Source organism: Nomascus leucogenys, chromosome 14 (genome assembly GCF_006542625.1).
Source record: "Nomascus leucogenys isolate Asia chromosome 14, Asia_NLE_v1, whole genome shotgun sequence".
NCBI lineage: Eukaryota > Metazoa > Chordata > Mammalia > Primates > Hylobatidae > Nomascus > Nomascus leucogenys.
In genome coordinates this window covers 64,487,227-64,504,258 of record NC_044394.1, presented here as the reverse complement: position 1 = coordinate 64,504,258, position 17,032 = coordinate 64,487,227, and the positions used below count along the sequence as shown (strand labels likewise).

The 17,032-nt window shown below is 44.1% G+C and overlaps 2 protein-coding genes across 10 annotated transcripts in view; one reads left to right on the top strand and one right to left on the bottom strand.

Annotated features, from left to right (window-relative positions):
* CTNNA2 (catenin alpha 2) overlaps positions 1-17,032 on the bottom strand; it is a 1,208,900-nt gene that overhangs the window by 345,513 nt on the left and 846,355 nt on the right. The window lies entirely within an intron of this gene.
* Positions 174-16,484, top strand: LRRTM1 (leucine rich repeat transmembrane neuronal 1). 3 transcript variants are annotated; one of them, XR_004033318.1, is made up of 3 exons: positions 174-774; positions 1,048-2,980; positions 15,646-16,484. XR_004033318.1 is itself a non-coding variant. In XM_030827622.1 (2 exons), the coding sequence occupies exon 2, from the start codon at positions 1,107-1,109 to the stop codon at positions 2,673-2,675; it is 1,569 nt and encodes a 522-aa protein (XP_030683482.1). In that variant the 5' UTR covers positions 174-774; positions 1,048-1,106; the 3' UTR covers positions 2,676-3,049. The 3 variants fall into 3 exon arrangements, 1 of the variants encoding a protein (XP_030683482.1); XR_004033319.1 differs by having other exon boundaries at positions 532-778; XM_030827622.1 differs by lacking the exon at positions 15,646-16,484 and having other exon boundaries at positions 1,048-3,049.

The following is a 17,032-nucleotide window of genomic DNA, read 5'->3' as shown; positions in this document are numbered from 1 at the left end:
TTTTTTTTTTTTTTTTTTGAAATATGGACAAAAAAGCTGAAAGTGTTTTCCGTTTCATCAAAAAACATATATTACTTTAGTGGTTCGGTAAAATGTTGGTTTTATGCCCACCCCTTTTAAATCTGCCCATGTCTGAGGTGCTCGGGGAAGACGCACAATCGTGAGCAGCTTACGACACTCAGTGAGCAGTAGGTGCCTGTGCAAGCTCGCGCCGCACATTGCCTGGTGGAAGGAAGGAGCCCGGGCGCCGCTCGCCGCTCCCCGCGCCGCCGCCCGCACCTCCCCACCGCCCGCCGCCCGCCGCCTGCCGCCCGCAAAGCATGAGTGAGCCCGCTCTCTGCAGCTGCCCGGGGCGCGAATGGCAGGCTGTCTCCGCGGAGTAAAAGGTGGCGCCGGTCAGTGGTCGTTTCCAATGACGGACATTAACCAGACTGTCAAATCCTGGGGAGTCGCGAGCCCCGAGTTTGGAGTTTTTTTCCCCCACAACGTCACAGTCCGAACTGCAGAGGGAAAGGAAGGCGGCAGGAAGGCGAAGCTCGGGCTCCGGCACGTAGTTGGGAAACTTGCGGGTCCTAGAAGTCGCCTCCCCGCCTCGCCGGCCGCCCTTGCAGCCCCGAGCCGAGCAGCAAAGTGAGACATTGTGCGCCTGCCAGATCCGCCGGCCGCGGACCGGGGCTGCCTCGGAAACACAGAGGGGTCTTCTCTCGCCCTGCATATAATTAGCCTGCACACAAAGGGAGCAGCTGAATGGAGGTTGTCACTCTCTGGAAAAGGGTGGGTAAGACACTTTTTAATTAAATTCTTTCCCGAAGATTTTTTTTTTCCTCCCTTTTCTTTGCTGCAGCATCTAACATGGACCAAATCACCATCTCTTTGATCTTTCCGTGGCTGTGAACTTTCTATGCTGCCCAGCTTTCTGCATGCTTAGAGGTGAACGTGTGGTTTTTGGGGAGGGGGGTCCTTCTTTATTTCTATGTATTTATTTGATTTTTTGCCCTTTTCTCCCCCTCCCCCGCTTCCCCTCCCTCGGAATAAAAAATGATGTAGATTTCTGACCGAGCGCTTCCAATGGACATTCTCCAGTCTCTCTGGAAAGATTCTCGCTAATGGATTTCCTGCTGCTCGGTCTCTGTCTATACTGGCTGCTGAGGAGGCCCTCGGGGGTGGTCTTGTGTCTGCTGGGGGCCTGCTTTCAGATGCTGCCCGCCGCCCCCAGCGGGTGCCCGCAGCTGTGCCGGTGCGAGGGGCGGCTGCTGTACTGCGAGGCGCTCAACCTCACCGAGGCGCCCCACAACCTGTCCGGCCTGCTGGGCTTGTCCCTGCGCTACAACAGCCTCTCGGAGCTGCGCGCCGGCCAGTTCACGGGGTTAATGCAGCTCACGTGGCTCTATCTGGATCACAATCACATCTGCTCGGTGCAGGGGGACGCCTTTCAGAAACTGCGCCGAGTTAAGGAACTCACGCTGAGTTCCAACCAGATCACCCAACTGCCCAACACCACCTTCCGGCCCATGCCCAACCTGCGCAGCGTAGACCTCTCGTACAACAAGCTGCAGGCGCTCGCGCCCGACCTCTTCCACGGGCTGCGGAAGCTCACCACGCTGCATATGCGGGCCAACGCCATCCAGTTTGTGCCCGTGCGCATCTTCCAGGACTGCCGCAGCCTCAAGTTTCTCGACATCGGATACAATCAGCTCAAGAGTCTGGCGCGCAACTCTTTCGCCGGCTTGTTTAAGCTCACCGAGCTGCACCTCGAGCACAACGACTTGGTGAAGGTGAACTTCGCCCACTTCCCGCGCCTCATCTCCCTGCACTCGCTCTGCCTGCGGAGGAACAAGGTGGCCATTGTGGTCAGCTCGCTTGACTGGGTTTGGAATCTGGAGAAAATGGACTTGTCGGGCAACGAGATCGAGTACATGGAGCCCCATGTGTTCGAGACCGTGCCGCACCTGCAGTCCCTGCAGCTGGACTCCAACCGCCTCACCTACATCGAGCCCCGGATCCTCAACTCTTGGAAGTCCCTGACAAGCATCACCCTGGCCGGGAACCTGTGGGACTGCGGGCGCAACGTGTGTGCCCTAGCCTCGTGGCTCAGCAACTTCCAGGGGCGCTACGATGGCAACTTGCAGTGCGCCAGCCCGGAGTACGCACAGGGCGAGGACGTCCTGGACGCCGTGTACGCCTTCCACCTGTGCGAGGATGGGGCCGAGCCCACCAGCGGCCACCTGCTCTCGGCCGTCACCAACCGCAGTGATCTGGGGCCCCCTGCCAGCTCGGCCACCACGCTCGCGGACGGCGGGGAGGGGCAGCACGACGGCACATTCGAGCCTGCCACCGTGGCTCTTCCAGGCGGCGAGCACGCCGAGAACGCCGTGCAGATTCACAAGGTGGTCACGGGCACCATGGCCCTCATCTTCTCCTTCCTCATCGTGGTCCTGGTGCTCTACGTGTCCTGGAAGTGTTTCCCAGCCAGCCTCAGGCAGCTCAGACAGTGCTTTGTCACGCAGCGCAGGAAGCAAAAGCAGAAACAGACCATGCATCAGATGGCTGCCATGTCTGCCCAGGAATACTACGTTGATTACAAACCGAACCACATTGAGGGAGCCCTGGTGATCATCAACGAGTATGGCTCGTGTACCTGCCACCAGCAGCCCGCGAGGGAATGCGAGGTGTGATTGTCCCAGTGGCTCTCAACCCATGCGCTACCAAATACGCCTGGGCAGCCGGGACGGGCCGGCGGGCACCAGGCTGGGGTCTCCTTGTCTGTGCTCTGATATGCTCCTTGACTGAAACTTTAAGGGGATCTCTCCCAGAGACTTGACATTTTAGCTTTATTGTGTCTTAAAAACAAAAACGAATTAAAACACAACAAAAAACCCACCCCACAATCTTCAGGACAGTCTATCTTAAATTTCATATGAGAACTCCTTCCTCCCTTTGAAGATCTGTCCATATTCAGGAATCTGAGAGTGTAAAAAAGGTACCAATCATTGATTTTTTTTTTTTTTGTAAACTAAAATGTTTAAAATAAAATAGCATTTACAGTTTTTACAGACTGGTGTAACCTAAATGAATTGTTAACTGTGTTACAAGAAAAGCAACAGTTAAAATTTCCTTGGTGGGTGGGGAGGGGAGTTGTCCAGGGGCCAGAAGGAAAATCCAGGAGCAACGTAGTCAGATTCGATTTGAAATTTTAAAGAAGGGCAAAGAAAGCTTATCAGATTAATGATTTGTGTTACTTTACTCCACATGTGTAAGGACTAGAAAAAGAATAACAGCAAGACCCTTTCTATTACTGGGGCAAGGACAGTGCAATCTAACCACCTTCAGGCAACTGAGAGGTGGACTGAGGACTGGGCACCCTTACTCAGCCTTTAAAGCAGAGAGCATTGCAAATGGTTTTTAAAAGGCAATGCCAGACAGTTTCTCCTAGGAACACGAAACATTTTTGCACTTAATGTAACCATCTTTCAAATCAACTCAAAATCTCATCCCCAAATGCCACCTGTTCTTAATTCTCCTGAGTCTTTGATTCACCAGACTTCGTAGCATTTGTGCCCTTCTTGTACCCCCTGTTAAAGGGAACCCCTCAGCTCACTGCTCTCTTTGGTCTGGCTGAGGGGAAGGAGGCAGAATCCCGATGTTCAGGGCTGAAAGCTGTGCTTCTGGAGCACATTGCTAAGACTGCAGCAAGCTTAGGCTCCCAAACAGTGACAGCACATTCCTAGTTTCTATGGGGAATGAGGAGAAAAACCTACCTCAGGATGAATGCCTGCAGGGTAATGACTTGTAGCAAGAGACTTTAGGGGCAGAGGTGACAGAGCAGTGATGGGGTGGGGAGAGTGGGAGAAGATAATCATTTGATCCTGTGTTTGCATATTTCTGAGATGGGAATAATTTGTTAACCTAGGACAGAAAAGCTGCCTCTTCTCAGATTGCCCTTTTGTGTAATGCTTGCTTTCCCTATTTCTTTTTTCTGTGTTGAGATTGATGATTGCTCCTTCTCACCCCTCATAGGTTTCCAGGTCCATCATTGAGATTTCAGTTTCTATTGAACTAAAGTGAGGAGGTGGTGGTAGTGGCAGTTGGTGGGTGCGGAGAAGGGAAGGGGAAGGCTGTGTGCATTGGACGGAGGGCTCCTTCATCAGATGACAATTTAAGCAAATGTATGATTGAAATAAACTGTCATGGACGACAGATGCTGAACCAATGTAGCCCACGTCCGTAAGTCTTTCTCTTTCTCTTCCCTAACTGACACTAAAGAGTTGCATCTTTCTGTTTTTATTTTTCCTTTTTTTTGAGAGAGAGAAGCCCAAATAGCAGGAAGAGGGATGGGGGGATGGGGAACCACACACTATCATCCCCCAAAATGCAAATGTCTCCAGCTACCAATCTTAGGAGGCAAAACCAGCTTTTTGAGATGCAGAATGGTATCACCAGAAGGTTTTCTTAAGCTAAGGGTTGGTGGTAGGTTTCTCTTCTACCTATGGAGAAACCAGTATGCCTAAAAATAGTATTTCTAAGAGTCTCTTTCAAGAAAAATATTTTGCAAATGTCTTTCATGATGTTAAGCCCTGGGGACAGCTTCTTACACACACACACACACACACACACACACACACACACACACACACACCCCAACACCCCAGCTCATTTTTCCTGGCCAAGAAACTTCATCTTGCTTTATTTATAATTAAAACGTGACATTATGACACACATCATGCACATGACACCCATTCAGACTGTTAGTGTTCTAGAAGAGAGGTGCTTTGTTTGATAACTTTGAGGAGGGGGTTTTGAATTTAAGCATAATCATTTGTGTTTGCCTTTCTAAATAGCATACCACTCTGAGAGCAGGGGTAGCAGGAAAAAGATTCTCTCAGGGATGTGCCTTACCTAAAACCCTACTAAAGCGACCTCCTCTAGAAGACGGCATACCTTTTTTAGGAAAAAAAGATTGTAGCAACTGAAGGAGGGCTCCTTGGATTCTGTGAACTTAACCATCTCATAGGAAGGCTACAGGAATCCAGTGCCCAAAGCTGCTCTGGCTTGGTGCATTAAAGAGCTGTGTGGGTGTGCTTATAGGGAAAGCTTTCAGAAGCAAAACCTTTCTGGCAAGCATCAGAACCACAAGTCCCCTCCTACCCTCTAGAAATCTGAATATTGGAAACTAGTTTATCTCCTATCCCCAAGACATTTTTATCTTTCACTCTTCTTGTTTCAAGGTGGCCATAAGAAAGAGAGAGAATAATCGTGCTTTGTTTTATGTTACTCCCCCCACCCTGCCCATGATTAAAAATCATGTATGTAGAAGATCTTAAGTCCATACACATTTCATGAAGAACCATTGGAAAGAGGAATCTGCAATCTGGGAGCTTAAGAGCAAATGATGACCATAGAAAGCTTTGTTCTTACTTTGTGTGTGTGTGTGTATGTTTCCGTGTTGTGTGTCTTTGTAGGCAAGCAAATGTTGTCTACACAAACAGGAATTTAGCTCACATCATTTCATGCCCGTGTGCCTCTAGCTCTGGAGATTGGTGGGGGGAGGTGGGGGAAAACGGCAGGAATAAGGGAAAGTGGTAGTTTTAACTAAGGTTTTGTAACACTTGAAATCTTTTCTTTCTCAAACTAATTAATCTTTAAGCTTCAAGAAACTTGCTCTGACCCCTCTAAGCAAACTCCTAAGCATTTAAAAGAGAATCTAATTTTTAAAGGTGTAGCACCTGTTTTTTATTCTTCCCACAGAGGGTGCTAATCTCATTATCCTGTGCTATCTGAAAAGAACTTAAGGCCACAATTCACGTCTCGTCCTGGGCATTGTGATGGATTGACCCTCCATTTGCAGTACCTTCCCAGCTGATTAAAGTTCAGCAGTGGCATTGAGGTTTTTCGAATATTTATACAGAAAAAATGTCTTTTCACATGACAAATGACACGCTCACACCAGTCTTAGCCCTAGTAGTTTTTTGGGTTGGACCAGAGGAAGCAGGTTAAATGAGACCTGTCCTTTGCTGCACTCAGAAAAAAAATAGGCAGTCCCTGATGCTCAGATCTTAGCCTTGATATTAATAGTTGAGACCACCTACCCACAATGCAGCCCATACTCCCAAGACTACAAACTTGCCGTCGCAAAGAAAAGGTTATTCCAGTAAAAGGAAATAGTTTTCTCAACCATTTAAAAATATTCTTCTGAACTCATCAAAGTATGAGTTCCCTACCTTTTCTCTCTGCCTTCAAGAAGGCAGACATTTGGTATGATTTAGCATCAACAACACATTTATGAGTAAGTGTAAGTAATCAGAGGGGCAAATGCCACTTGTTATTCCTCCCAAGTTTTCCAAGCAAGTACACACAGATCTCTGGCAGGATTAGGGGCCACTTGTGTTTCCAGTTTATTTTAGTCAGCTTGTCAGCAAGTTTGATGCCTAGTCTATCTGACATGGCCCAGTAGAACAGGGCATTGATGGATCACATGAGATGGTAGAAGGAACATCATCACACACCCCTCTCACAGAGAAAATTATCAAATAACCAGAAATTATATCTGTTTTGGAGCAAGAGTGTCATAATGTTTCAGGGTAGTCAAAATAAACATAAATTATCTCCTCTAGATGAGTGGTGATGTTGGCTGATTTGGGTCTGCCATTGACAGAATGTCAAATAAAAAGGAATTAGCTAGCATATGACCATTAAATGCGCTTCTGAAATATGTTTTGAGATAGGTTTAGAATGTCAAAAAAAAGGAATTCGCTAGAATATGAACATTAAATGCGCTCCTGAAATATATACACACACTCCTACCTCTCAATCTATCTCTGTATATATAACAGCACACACACAAACATGCACACACATATGTGTGTGTGTATATATATATATACACAGGCAGGTGACCATTATGTAACTACCTTCTAGCACTAATTACCCTAATACTTTCTTCTTCATAATCAAACTTTTATTCAATACTTTCTTCTTCATAATCAAACTTTTATTCAGGAAAAGATCTGATAAAATCAGTGACAGTTAAGATATAAAGGACTGATATGGCTGATGGTATTTTCAGGCATTAGTTAATGAGTAGGTAGATGCTTTGCAGGCTGGGGAACTTCTGGGCTCCTTATGCCACAGCAGAGTGTAACCTGCTGTCTAGTGGGAAGAGCCAGCAAATGGGAATATATTTTCTGAGAGTATTTTCCACCTCAGGGTTAAGAAACATATTTTTCCATTAAATAATGCTCTACTCTGATTTTTTTTTTCTTTTCTGGGATTCAGGAGGCAAAATTCTTACTTCTGATTGGGCACCATCTCCTGGCCTTGCTCAACTGGACACAATTTCTGAAGACCTTTGCTTTTTTTACTGAAAGTGAAGGGCCTGGCAATTGCATTCTTACAGTTTAGACAAAGATATAAATGAGATGGAGAAATACAATTTACTGAGCGGTCACTGGTATGGTGCCTTTATCAAGATCACAATAAGTGAGGGAGGTGCTAGCAACCTTATCTTCACATGAAGAACCTGAGGCTTACGGAGGTCAGGTACATTGTGCAAAGTCACCCAGCTAGTGATTGGAAGCACTGTGATGTGCTAATTGACTTGGTGGCCTTTACACTACACCCTGTTTCTTTATTTCTTGAATGGTTGCCCCTCCACTCCTATACCTAACAAAGAGCCTAGAAGTAGACTGGGAACAGGATACATGCTCAACACATTCTTGTTGAATGCCATGGGCGCAATGCTCAAATCTAGGAATTCTGACCATGACTTGTTTGCTCTGGTCACTGGTAATTGGGCAATGCAGGACTCTGCCAATAGAGGAGACTTCTCCAGGGTTCCAGGAGAAGAAATGGCCAGTACATTCAGTCCAACCCCTTAAAATAGGATTTTAGACTCAGAGTAAAGTATAGACATCCATATGGTATTGTTAGGGATTCATCTGCATTTCTTCCTTAGTGATTAAATGGATCATGTGTCTATGGTAGTGGTTCTCAACCAGGGACAAATTTGCCACCCAGTGGACATTTACTTGTTTGTGTCTGGAGACATTTTAAATTTTTATGAATGGGTGAGATGGTGTTACTGGTATCCCGTGGGTAGATGTCTGGATACTGTGAAACATCCTACAAGCAAGGGACATCCCCCACATCGAATAATTATTTGACCTAAAATGTCAAGAGTGCTGAAGTTGAAAAACCCTGCTCCACGACAGAAAGTAATGGTGCTATCTAAAGCATCATGCTGTGCTTCAGCTTTGCATGGAGTGGTCTTACTTCTGAGTTAGCTTTAGATTTACCTAGACTTATTCCCTTTAGGTCTTTCTCTTGCCAGGTAACTGGAAATCTAAATTAAAAGCCCTTAGGTTCGTTGATAATCAGCAAAAGGGCCTTTAACACATGCTTCTCAAAGAACATATGGCAAAACTTAAATTAACTAGGACAAAACTAGTCAGAACCCTCAATTGACCCACTTTTTCTTTAGCAATACCTCATTTAGGAAACAGGAAAAAAAAATCAACTTAACAGTGGAGATTTAATTAACAAGAAGGAAAATGAGAAACTTGATATTCCTTCCAGGAGGGGTTCTGCAGTCTGAACAAATCCAATTCACCAGCCTGTGCCTTCTTCCCCAACCAAGACTGTAATGTATGTGAGGTGGTGATGAACCTCTATTTTAAAAATCAGTGTGCTAAAAAATAAATGCTTGAGGTGATAGATACCTCATTTTCCATGATGCAATTATTACACATTGCATGCCTGTATCAAAATATCTCATGTACCCCATAAATTTATGCATGTACTATGTACTTGCAATAATTTTAAAAAACTAAAAAAAAATAAGCTAGAAAAAAATCAATGTGCTCAGTCTGGTGAGTCGGGTGGACATATTTAGGGAAATGATCTCAGTCCTTAGAAACAGGATAGTCTAGAGATACAAGAATTGCAAACTGATATCCATCTGGGGACAGACAGGCAACACAGATGAGTGAGGTTCATGGGCAGATGAAATTATAAGGAACTAGAGAATTCACTTAAAAGAATATAATTCGCATTTGGTTCTGGTTAATCATAACATTTCTGCAGGGCAGGTCAAGTAAGTGCTCTGGAAGAAATAGGGTCTAGAAGTCAGGAGTCATCATCTTTAGACACAGTACTGTCATTTACATGCCTGGGATCATCTGTTCATCATCTTACTGCAACTGGTCTCTGTGTCTACTTTTAGAAGGATTCTTCTAGGTATTCCCTAAGAACCTTTCCAGTTTGGGGCTTCTATTTTGCCATTTTTTCCCCACAATAAAAACTTGAAACAAAAGTTGTTTTCAAGAGAGTGTCACTTAACCAGAAAATTAAAATTCCCCTGAATTCCTATTCCTCCAGACATTCTGATTCATCAGGCTTGCCTGAATATGAATGAGCAGATATAGGTTAAAAAAATTCACTGGGAGTCAGGGGCTTCAGAGAGGTAGGTGGACATGGTGGAAAACAGAGGAGAAGATGAGAAAGCTCAGGCATGTGTGGGTGGGAGAATCGGGTTTTTAGAATGTGCAGGAAGAGTTGAAAGGGAATCCTAGAGAGGACACACACACTCACCTGCACATGAGACGTGAGACACAGGGATGTGCTGTGAAGTAGCCCCCTACCCACAAAAAAAAAAAAAAAATTTGTTCAGTCAGGACTCTCAAAATGACATATACATTGTAAGTGGCCACAATGGATATTAGGAGTTGAGAGACCTTTCTCGTAAAATGGGGTATGGGATGGGAGGGAAAGAGAGAGAATGAGAGATTGAGAAGAAAAAAGGCAAGGTGGGGGAAGGAGATGAGAGGAGAAGAGAGAACAAAACAAAACAGAAAGAAAAAAGAAAAAGAGAGGAAGAGGAGAGAGTTTCAAGATCTGTGTTTTATGCCACTCAAGTTTTCATAAGTAGCTGTGATTACACTGACTCCTCAATCCTTTTCAATCATTTCTTTACTCTGGTCCACCAGGTTAGCTATTTGTCTGTTCTCAGTGTAACGTTGCAAAGTTATTTTCCCTCATTAGGAGAAGAAGGAATTCATTCTCTAGCTGCATCTTATTTCTCTATTGCTCAGCTAGGAGAGTGCTTGTCAACCCTGGCTGCACACGGGAGCCTCAATAAATACTGACTCCTTGACCCCACCCTCAAGAGATTGTGAGTTACCTGGTCTGGGGTGTGGCCTTGGTGAGGAAAATTATTATTATTTTTAAGCTTCCCAGGTGATTCCAAAGTTCAGCCAAGGCTGAGAAGCACTGAGCTAGAGGGTCGCCTACTCACAGCATGGACAGCTCAGCAATCTACAAGATCCAAAAGTCTGACTGCAGCTCTTTAAAAATACATGGTTGGCTGGTGCCTGGGATCCATGGGGTCAGGGCTCCATGGGGTCAGGTTACGTGGGCTACATGGCAGGGAGAAGGGAGTCACCTTCCCACCTCCCTGCCATTGACTCCATCTGGCAGCACTGATAGAAGAAAGACGTGCAAGTATCGGTGTACTTAGAATTAGTCTCTGAGCACTCTGTAGTTTACAAAGTGCTGTTTAGAATTATTCTTATATTTGTTTTTATTCTCCCAATAATTTCACAAGGCAGACATAAACTTGTCCCATTTTTAAGACAAGAAGACTCAAATCTGAAAAGGTTCAGTAGCTTGCCCAAGGTCATTGTTACTGCTGGGCTGGCACTGAGAAATGTCTCTTCTAAATTCTGGGTCCTTCGCCCTCTACCACCTTCCTTTCCTTCTCTGACTGGTTGTGTCATTATGAGGTAAAGCTAGTCCTGCTCAAAATATACAAATCAATAACTCCTTTAGGAGGATTCCTGGAAAACCCATTGCACACAGGCTTCTACCCCTCCTCCAACTGAAGTCCTGCAGTTACAAAGTTTGACATCATAGTTTCACCACTGTCCTTCTGTGTCTCCACCCCAATCCCAAGCCTGACACTCTTTTCTTTGCCATAGGAGACTCCATGACACCCAGGAGACAGCCAAATAGGCATCAATTCTTTCCAAATACCCCTAACACCAAAATATTCCCTTTCCACTCAGTCCACTGCATCCACAGATTTGCCACCAGTTCTTCCAAGAATGTAAACACTAAATCCTAGTAGGACACTGATTGGTAGAGTGGTGATAATTCTACTCCAGGGATTTTTGCAACTTAAACAAAGGTCTTTGGGGGAAATAACCAAAGGGAATCACTCTAATGCTGGAATTTCAGGCACTTAAACAGACGGGTAGCATACATTTGGCAGGGATGTCCGACCTTGTTCCCCTTAAATGAAACAACACAAGTGAATGCTCACTTACAAGAGCAGATTAATCAACAGTTTATGGGGCTTAAAGTAAAGCCAGGATAAAGATTGGAACTTCTGTCATATTTTACCTCCTTAAACCAAAGTCCTGTTTAAAAATCACATATTTTTAGGTGTTCACCATCAGTATATTTATCCTCAGTGAAGAACACTCAATATTGCAAACCATGTGTAGCAGGGCTGTCTATCTCAGAGATATTGTAGGCAGCCTTCAGTAAAAGTGAGATGGCTCAGCAGCACGCAAAGCTGGATTAGTCTGCCACAGAAAGGTCTGGAAAAGCCAAGTTACACACAATTAATGGAACAATGCAACAATCTGTCTTCAGCTGGCCAAGGCAATTCTGTCATTTGTCCCTCAGCTGCAGAACAACCACTCACTCTGTTATTTTGCCTCACTGTCTCTGTTCCATAGTGATTGCATTTATGGTGAAATCTATATTTCCCTGCAACTGAGACTGTGTTTCTTTTATTTTTTTAAATTTTTATTCTAAAAATAATGGAACTTCTCAGAATGCAGCAGCACTGCTTTGCTGTCCGGGCCATTTTTTTATTTGAGTGTTTCACATTGATCTTTTTTGCATATTACTTCAAAAATCATAAAGGTACAAAAAAAAAAAGAGCAAACATGCTGTAGGAAAGAAAAGGAGAAACTACATTATAACTGAAATGCCACTAAAGATAACACATCACTCAGATGCTTTTAACTTCTGATTATATTGTTCAACTCATTCAATCAAAGTAGCACAACATTTCTTGTTCATAGCTTAAGTCAACATTTGTGGAGTGAACAATAGAACCATTTAACTTATAAATGATTGCACCTGTGAAGGTGAGGCATTCTCAAGAGGACTGTGCTGGCATAAGCCTATCAGACTCACCATGAGAGTATGCAGAAGAGGCCTCCACTTCTTTCTGATCCATTTATGAAATGTGACCCCCACCTATAGGAGTGTTAATCATATATTTTACTTGCTAGGTGCCTGGCAACCTGCTAAATCCTTAAGATTTTCTCATTTAAGCCCTGCAAAAAGCCTTCATCCCTCCTTGTTCAGAGTAGTATTAGCATCCTCCCTTTACAAACAGGTAAACTGAGGTTGGGGGGGTCAACAACTTGCCCAAGGTCACTTACCATGGTAGGATGTGTCAAGGGAGACACATTCCTTGGGTTCAAATTCTGGCTGAGTGACTTTGGCAAGGCATTTAACCTTTCTGATCCTCAGTTCCTTCATCTATAAAATGGACATAGAGTTGTTATGAGAATTAAGCCCATTGTTATTGAGAATGAAAGAGTTATTCCTTATAAAGTGCTTAGAATGGTGTCTGGGATATGGCAAGTACTAGATAAGTGTTTTCTAAATAAAAGATAAACAGAACAAGGTCACATAGCCAGGAAGGGGTTGAACCAGGGTGTAACCAGGATTGTCATCTTGCAAAGCTAGGCTGTCACCATTTTCTTCTGTGATAGGATGAGACTCAAAAACCTGAATTCCTGAAAGCACTGGGCCTAAAAGAGGGATATGGAGGCAGTGAAGTCTGGAGTTGCAAAGACTACACATGGCTTCCTTCCCAGCTTTCTAACCGGCCAGGCCTTAGCCCATACACCACTCACTGACTTTGTTCTGGTTCTTTAGTGGCTTGCCTTTACCGCTGTGGTCTGGCAATCCTGGTGAACCTGATCCTGGAATACACATGGCCACGTGCACACACATTCGTGCACACATATCTTCCAGTGTTCATAGGAGCTGAAGGCTAGCGGCCAGCTACATGGGCCTTCTGGTGATGTGGCAAAACTCATTTCCACATCTGAGCTGTTTGCTATCTGTAGTCAATTCCTGGAGGTGAAAAGCTGTTACCCAGTTTGCAACTGTTATCCAACTCCCAAACTCTTATTTAATATTGGCAATATTAAATCATACTGGCCCCTGGGACACTAAGCATACATCTTCAGCTGAAGCAGATTTGCTGTTGTTTACTTAAAGAAGCTTTTTTGTGTGTGTACTCACAGCCATAGTTGGATGCTGCTCAAGGAAATTTAACAAATGATGAAGTACACATCGGAGGTTGACCCTTTCTTCTGGCAGAGGAAGTCTTGTATCAAGAGGCAAACTCCATGTCCCAGCTTTGACACTAATTTGCTCCTGGCCCTTGAGCAAGTCGGTTCCACCTGTCCAGGCCTTTCTTTCTTATGTCTGTAGTGGTGAATTCTGGCTTTCCTTCTAGTTCTCCAATTTATTAGGCAGGGTATGAAGTTAAGGAGGAGAAAATAAAGGTAAGAGTAACTTTCCATGCATTCCCCTTTGCTATCACTTATCAACAGGCAAAGCGATGAACTTCCCCCAAGGGAAAGACTCCAGTTGTCTTTAGAGATCTACTAAATCCCACAAGGAAAAACTATGTTTGGTCAGAGGGAACATTGTCTTTTGCAACTAGGGAATTGAGATAACAAAAGTTGAATGTGTTTCAAGCCACATCTTGTTCTTTGGGATTCACTCACAGAATGATTAAAGCATGCTGTGTCCCAGCTTTGGACAGAAATATTGGCAATGCTTTGGCCATAGTGAAACCTCAATACTTGAATCTATACTAGCAGGGAATGCTAGAGCTGTTGGGAAATTGAGGACATCGTCAGTTTAGTGTTTTATGTCATTGCTGGTTTGTTTTATTGTTTGTTTGTTTTCTACTCTCCCTTCATTTTTTCTTTCCCTCCCTCCATCCTTCCTTCCTTTTCTTTTTACTGAATTCATAGTTATGAGCTACACCAGGCATTCACAACAAGAGCAAAATGGCACTGAGGGAGCAAACATTGTTTCTTATGTGGGTGAAATAAATTGTACTGATTTTTGGGGTAAAGCACAGATAGACATATAGTACATAAAAAGATATACAACATATCTGTGGTATTAAGATTTCAGGGAGGGGGAGTAATTAGGAAAAAAACGTCTAAATAGTATTTTCAAGGGGGGCGGTGGGAGAATGAAAAAAACTGAGCTAGATAATGATTACCATGTGGGAGAAAAAAAACAGCAAAAAGTAAAAGCATCACGGGAACCTCACCAACCTCACCATGGTGAGGTTCCCATGATGCTTTTACTTTTTGCTGTTTTTTTCTTAGCCATGGTAATCACTGGGGAAGAAATGAGAAGGTCAAGGAAGTTTGGGTACTTCAGTATTCAAAACGAGGACTGAGACTATTTGGACAGGTTCATGTGAGGGACTTTGTCTTATCAGCTCCTTCTGCACTCAACACAACCCAGAGTTGTCTTTATTTGGAGGCTTCATGATGTACTAACAAACTATCTGGCATGGAATTAATTAGACAGAGCTTCTGCCATTTGCTGGCTTAGATAAATCAGCACTTTTCTGGACCTCAATTCCCTTGTCTATAAAATTCAGAAAACAATCCTTGCTCAGCCTGCTTCACAAGGATCTGGTAAGGATCAAATGAGATCACGTGAGTGACAGAACTTCAAAAACTGTGAGGTCCTACACAAAGATTTAAGGCAGTGGGAGGAGAGTGATGAGGATGCGAGCTCTGTGGTTGGCCCCTCACACACAGTGACTTTTGAGGGCCGTATCCTTCAAACTCTCCTCCATAGGGATTTAAATTCCTGCTCTTGGTCACTGCTGTGAATTAAGTCCTTCATTACTCCATCATCCGTAGCAGGGAGCAGGGAGGCAAGTACACTGTTGCCTTCTTATTAGGAAGAAGTCCCTCCTGTCAGTTGACTTTTTTCCCTACCATATAACACAGTCTGACCCCAGTGGGCTAAGTGGCCTTAGGCAGTCACTAGTGTGACTCTGTGAACCTGGGTGTCCACACCTGTAAAATGGTCATATCAGTGGCTGCCTTGCTGGTTTTTAGGAAGATTATCAGAGCGTAGGTGCGTTGAGTTGGCCAAATTGCTGGCCAATAGTACATTCTCAATCAGCATTAGTCCCACCCCTGCCCCATCACCACAGTACAGTGACATGTTATGTTTATAAAAATAGCCTCAGGGGAAATGTGGATGGCATTAGGAGCAATTGGTTCCTAGAAGCAGAAGCTAAGAATAGGATTTAAGAGGTTTATTTAATGAGAATACTAAATCGGTTATATAAAAATTAAAGAGGAGAGAACTGGGGTAGAGATTAGTAGGGCAAGTAATATTGCAGAATAATTAGCAAACAGGATGAAGAATAGCACCCTGTCTGTTAGTCAGTGGCAACTGGAATGTTAAGAGGGAAGTTACAAAGATCCCTTAGCCACTACAGGTGCTTTGACACTTGCCTCAGGTGACTGCATTTTATTTATTTATTTATTTTAATATGATGGTTCTTCCCAGTTCTGTCAACAGATTCAGTCCCCAGTCCTCCTTCTCTGAGCAGACCTCTCATCCGCAGCATATACCTGCTAGATCTTCTAAGAGCTTAAATGGAGACTTCTGGAAGAAGGTGGGAAAGAAGTCCATCTCGGCTTAATTAACCATTTATCGCATCATATTACTCCCATCTTAAAAGTGCACGTGTTGTTTTTCTGAACCCTCACACAAAGGCTACTACTGTGGTCCCATATCTGTCGGCCCATGAGAAATAGTGTTCTTGGACCTCACAGCCAAGCAGCACTGAACTGCAGCAAAATCCAGCAACACATTCAGCAGCAAGCAGCCTGCTGAGCTCCACTGGTTTATCCAGGGCCACCAACCCCAAAGAACTGGGATGAAAGCAGATGTGAGAGAGGAAAAGGATCTGTTTTTGTTTTATTTTCTACCAGGCCCAGCTCTTTGTGGGGGGAATAAAAAAGAAGAAAAATCGAGCTCCAAGCTGGTGCCCTGCCAAGCTTCCTCCCCTCCCTTCCTAGTCCAAGCACTCCACCGTCTGTGCAGACTGCATAACAGCAATTTCTGGAAACAGGCTGAAGAATCTGGGCCAGTCCAGAGGCAGTGGATTCCTGGTTTGTGTGTGGTGGGGTTTTTAGGAATTTTGTTTTTCACCTTAATTCTTTCAACAACTGCCAGCTGTTTGAAGCACATTTGTAATAAACAGCTTCTGTTTGTAAAATGAGACTGAAGGTATCCTCTCCAGAGAAATTCCTGAATCTTCTCCAGAGTTCAATCCTTCACTGACAGTTTGGCTCAAAAAGTACGAGTGTGGTAAATATTAAAGAATGTTAATACAAATGTAATGAAACATCTAGGGATCTTTTTTTCTCCCCCCAAATTCTGCTTTGCTCACTACTAAAGTTAATCTTGACAGAAAATTTACTTCTCTGATCCACATCATTTCCCAAAGCAATTTTCTAACAACAAACATAAATTTCTGGTGATCGCTTGGAGGTTTTCAATCCCTGTGTTAAGGAGGCCATGGGGTTTCAACTGTTTGCCTCACTTTCAGGTGAATGTCCCTCACTTGGAATGCTATCACCAGAAGACCCTGGGCAGCAACTAAGGACAAAGGCCCAAAAATGGGTTTTGAGGTGTCAACAAAAATAGGGTTGGTAGCGGGGAGATGATTTGAGTATCAAGATCAAATCTTGAAAAGGCAATTATGTCATTAACTAAGGAGGTAATTGCCTAAGCCCACATGTACTCGCAAATAAGATGAAGCACTAAGTAAATGCAGTGTCTTTACCTGGTGCTGAACTTTGAGCTGGTTAATGCAGATTACATTTATACCCTATCGAAGGTGTGAGTTAAGCACATATCATGAGATGACACTTGTGCTCATCCCTTT

What these genes read in the sequence shown, in the direction of transcription:
- LRRTM1 (XM_030827622.1), top strand. Translation starts at nt 1,107, where the DNA reads ATGGATTTCCTGCTGCTCGGTCTCTGTCTATACTGGCTGCTGAGGAGG.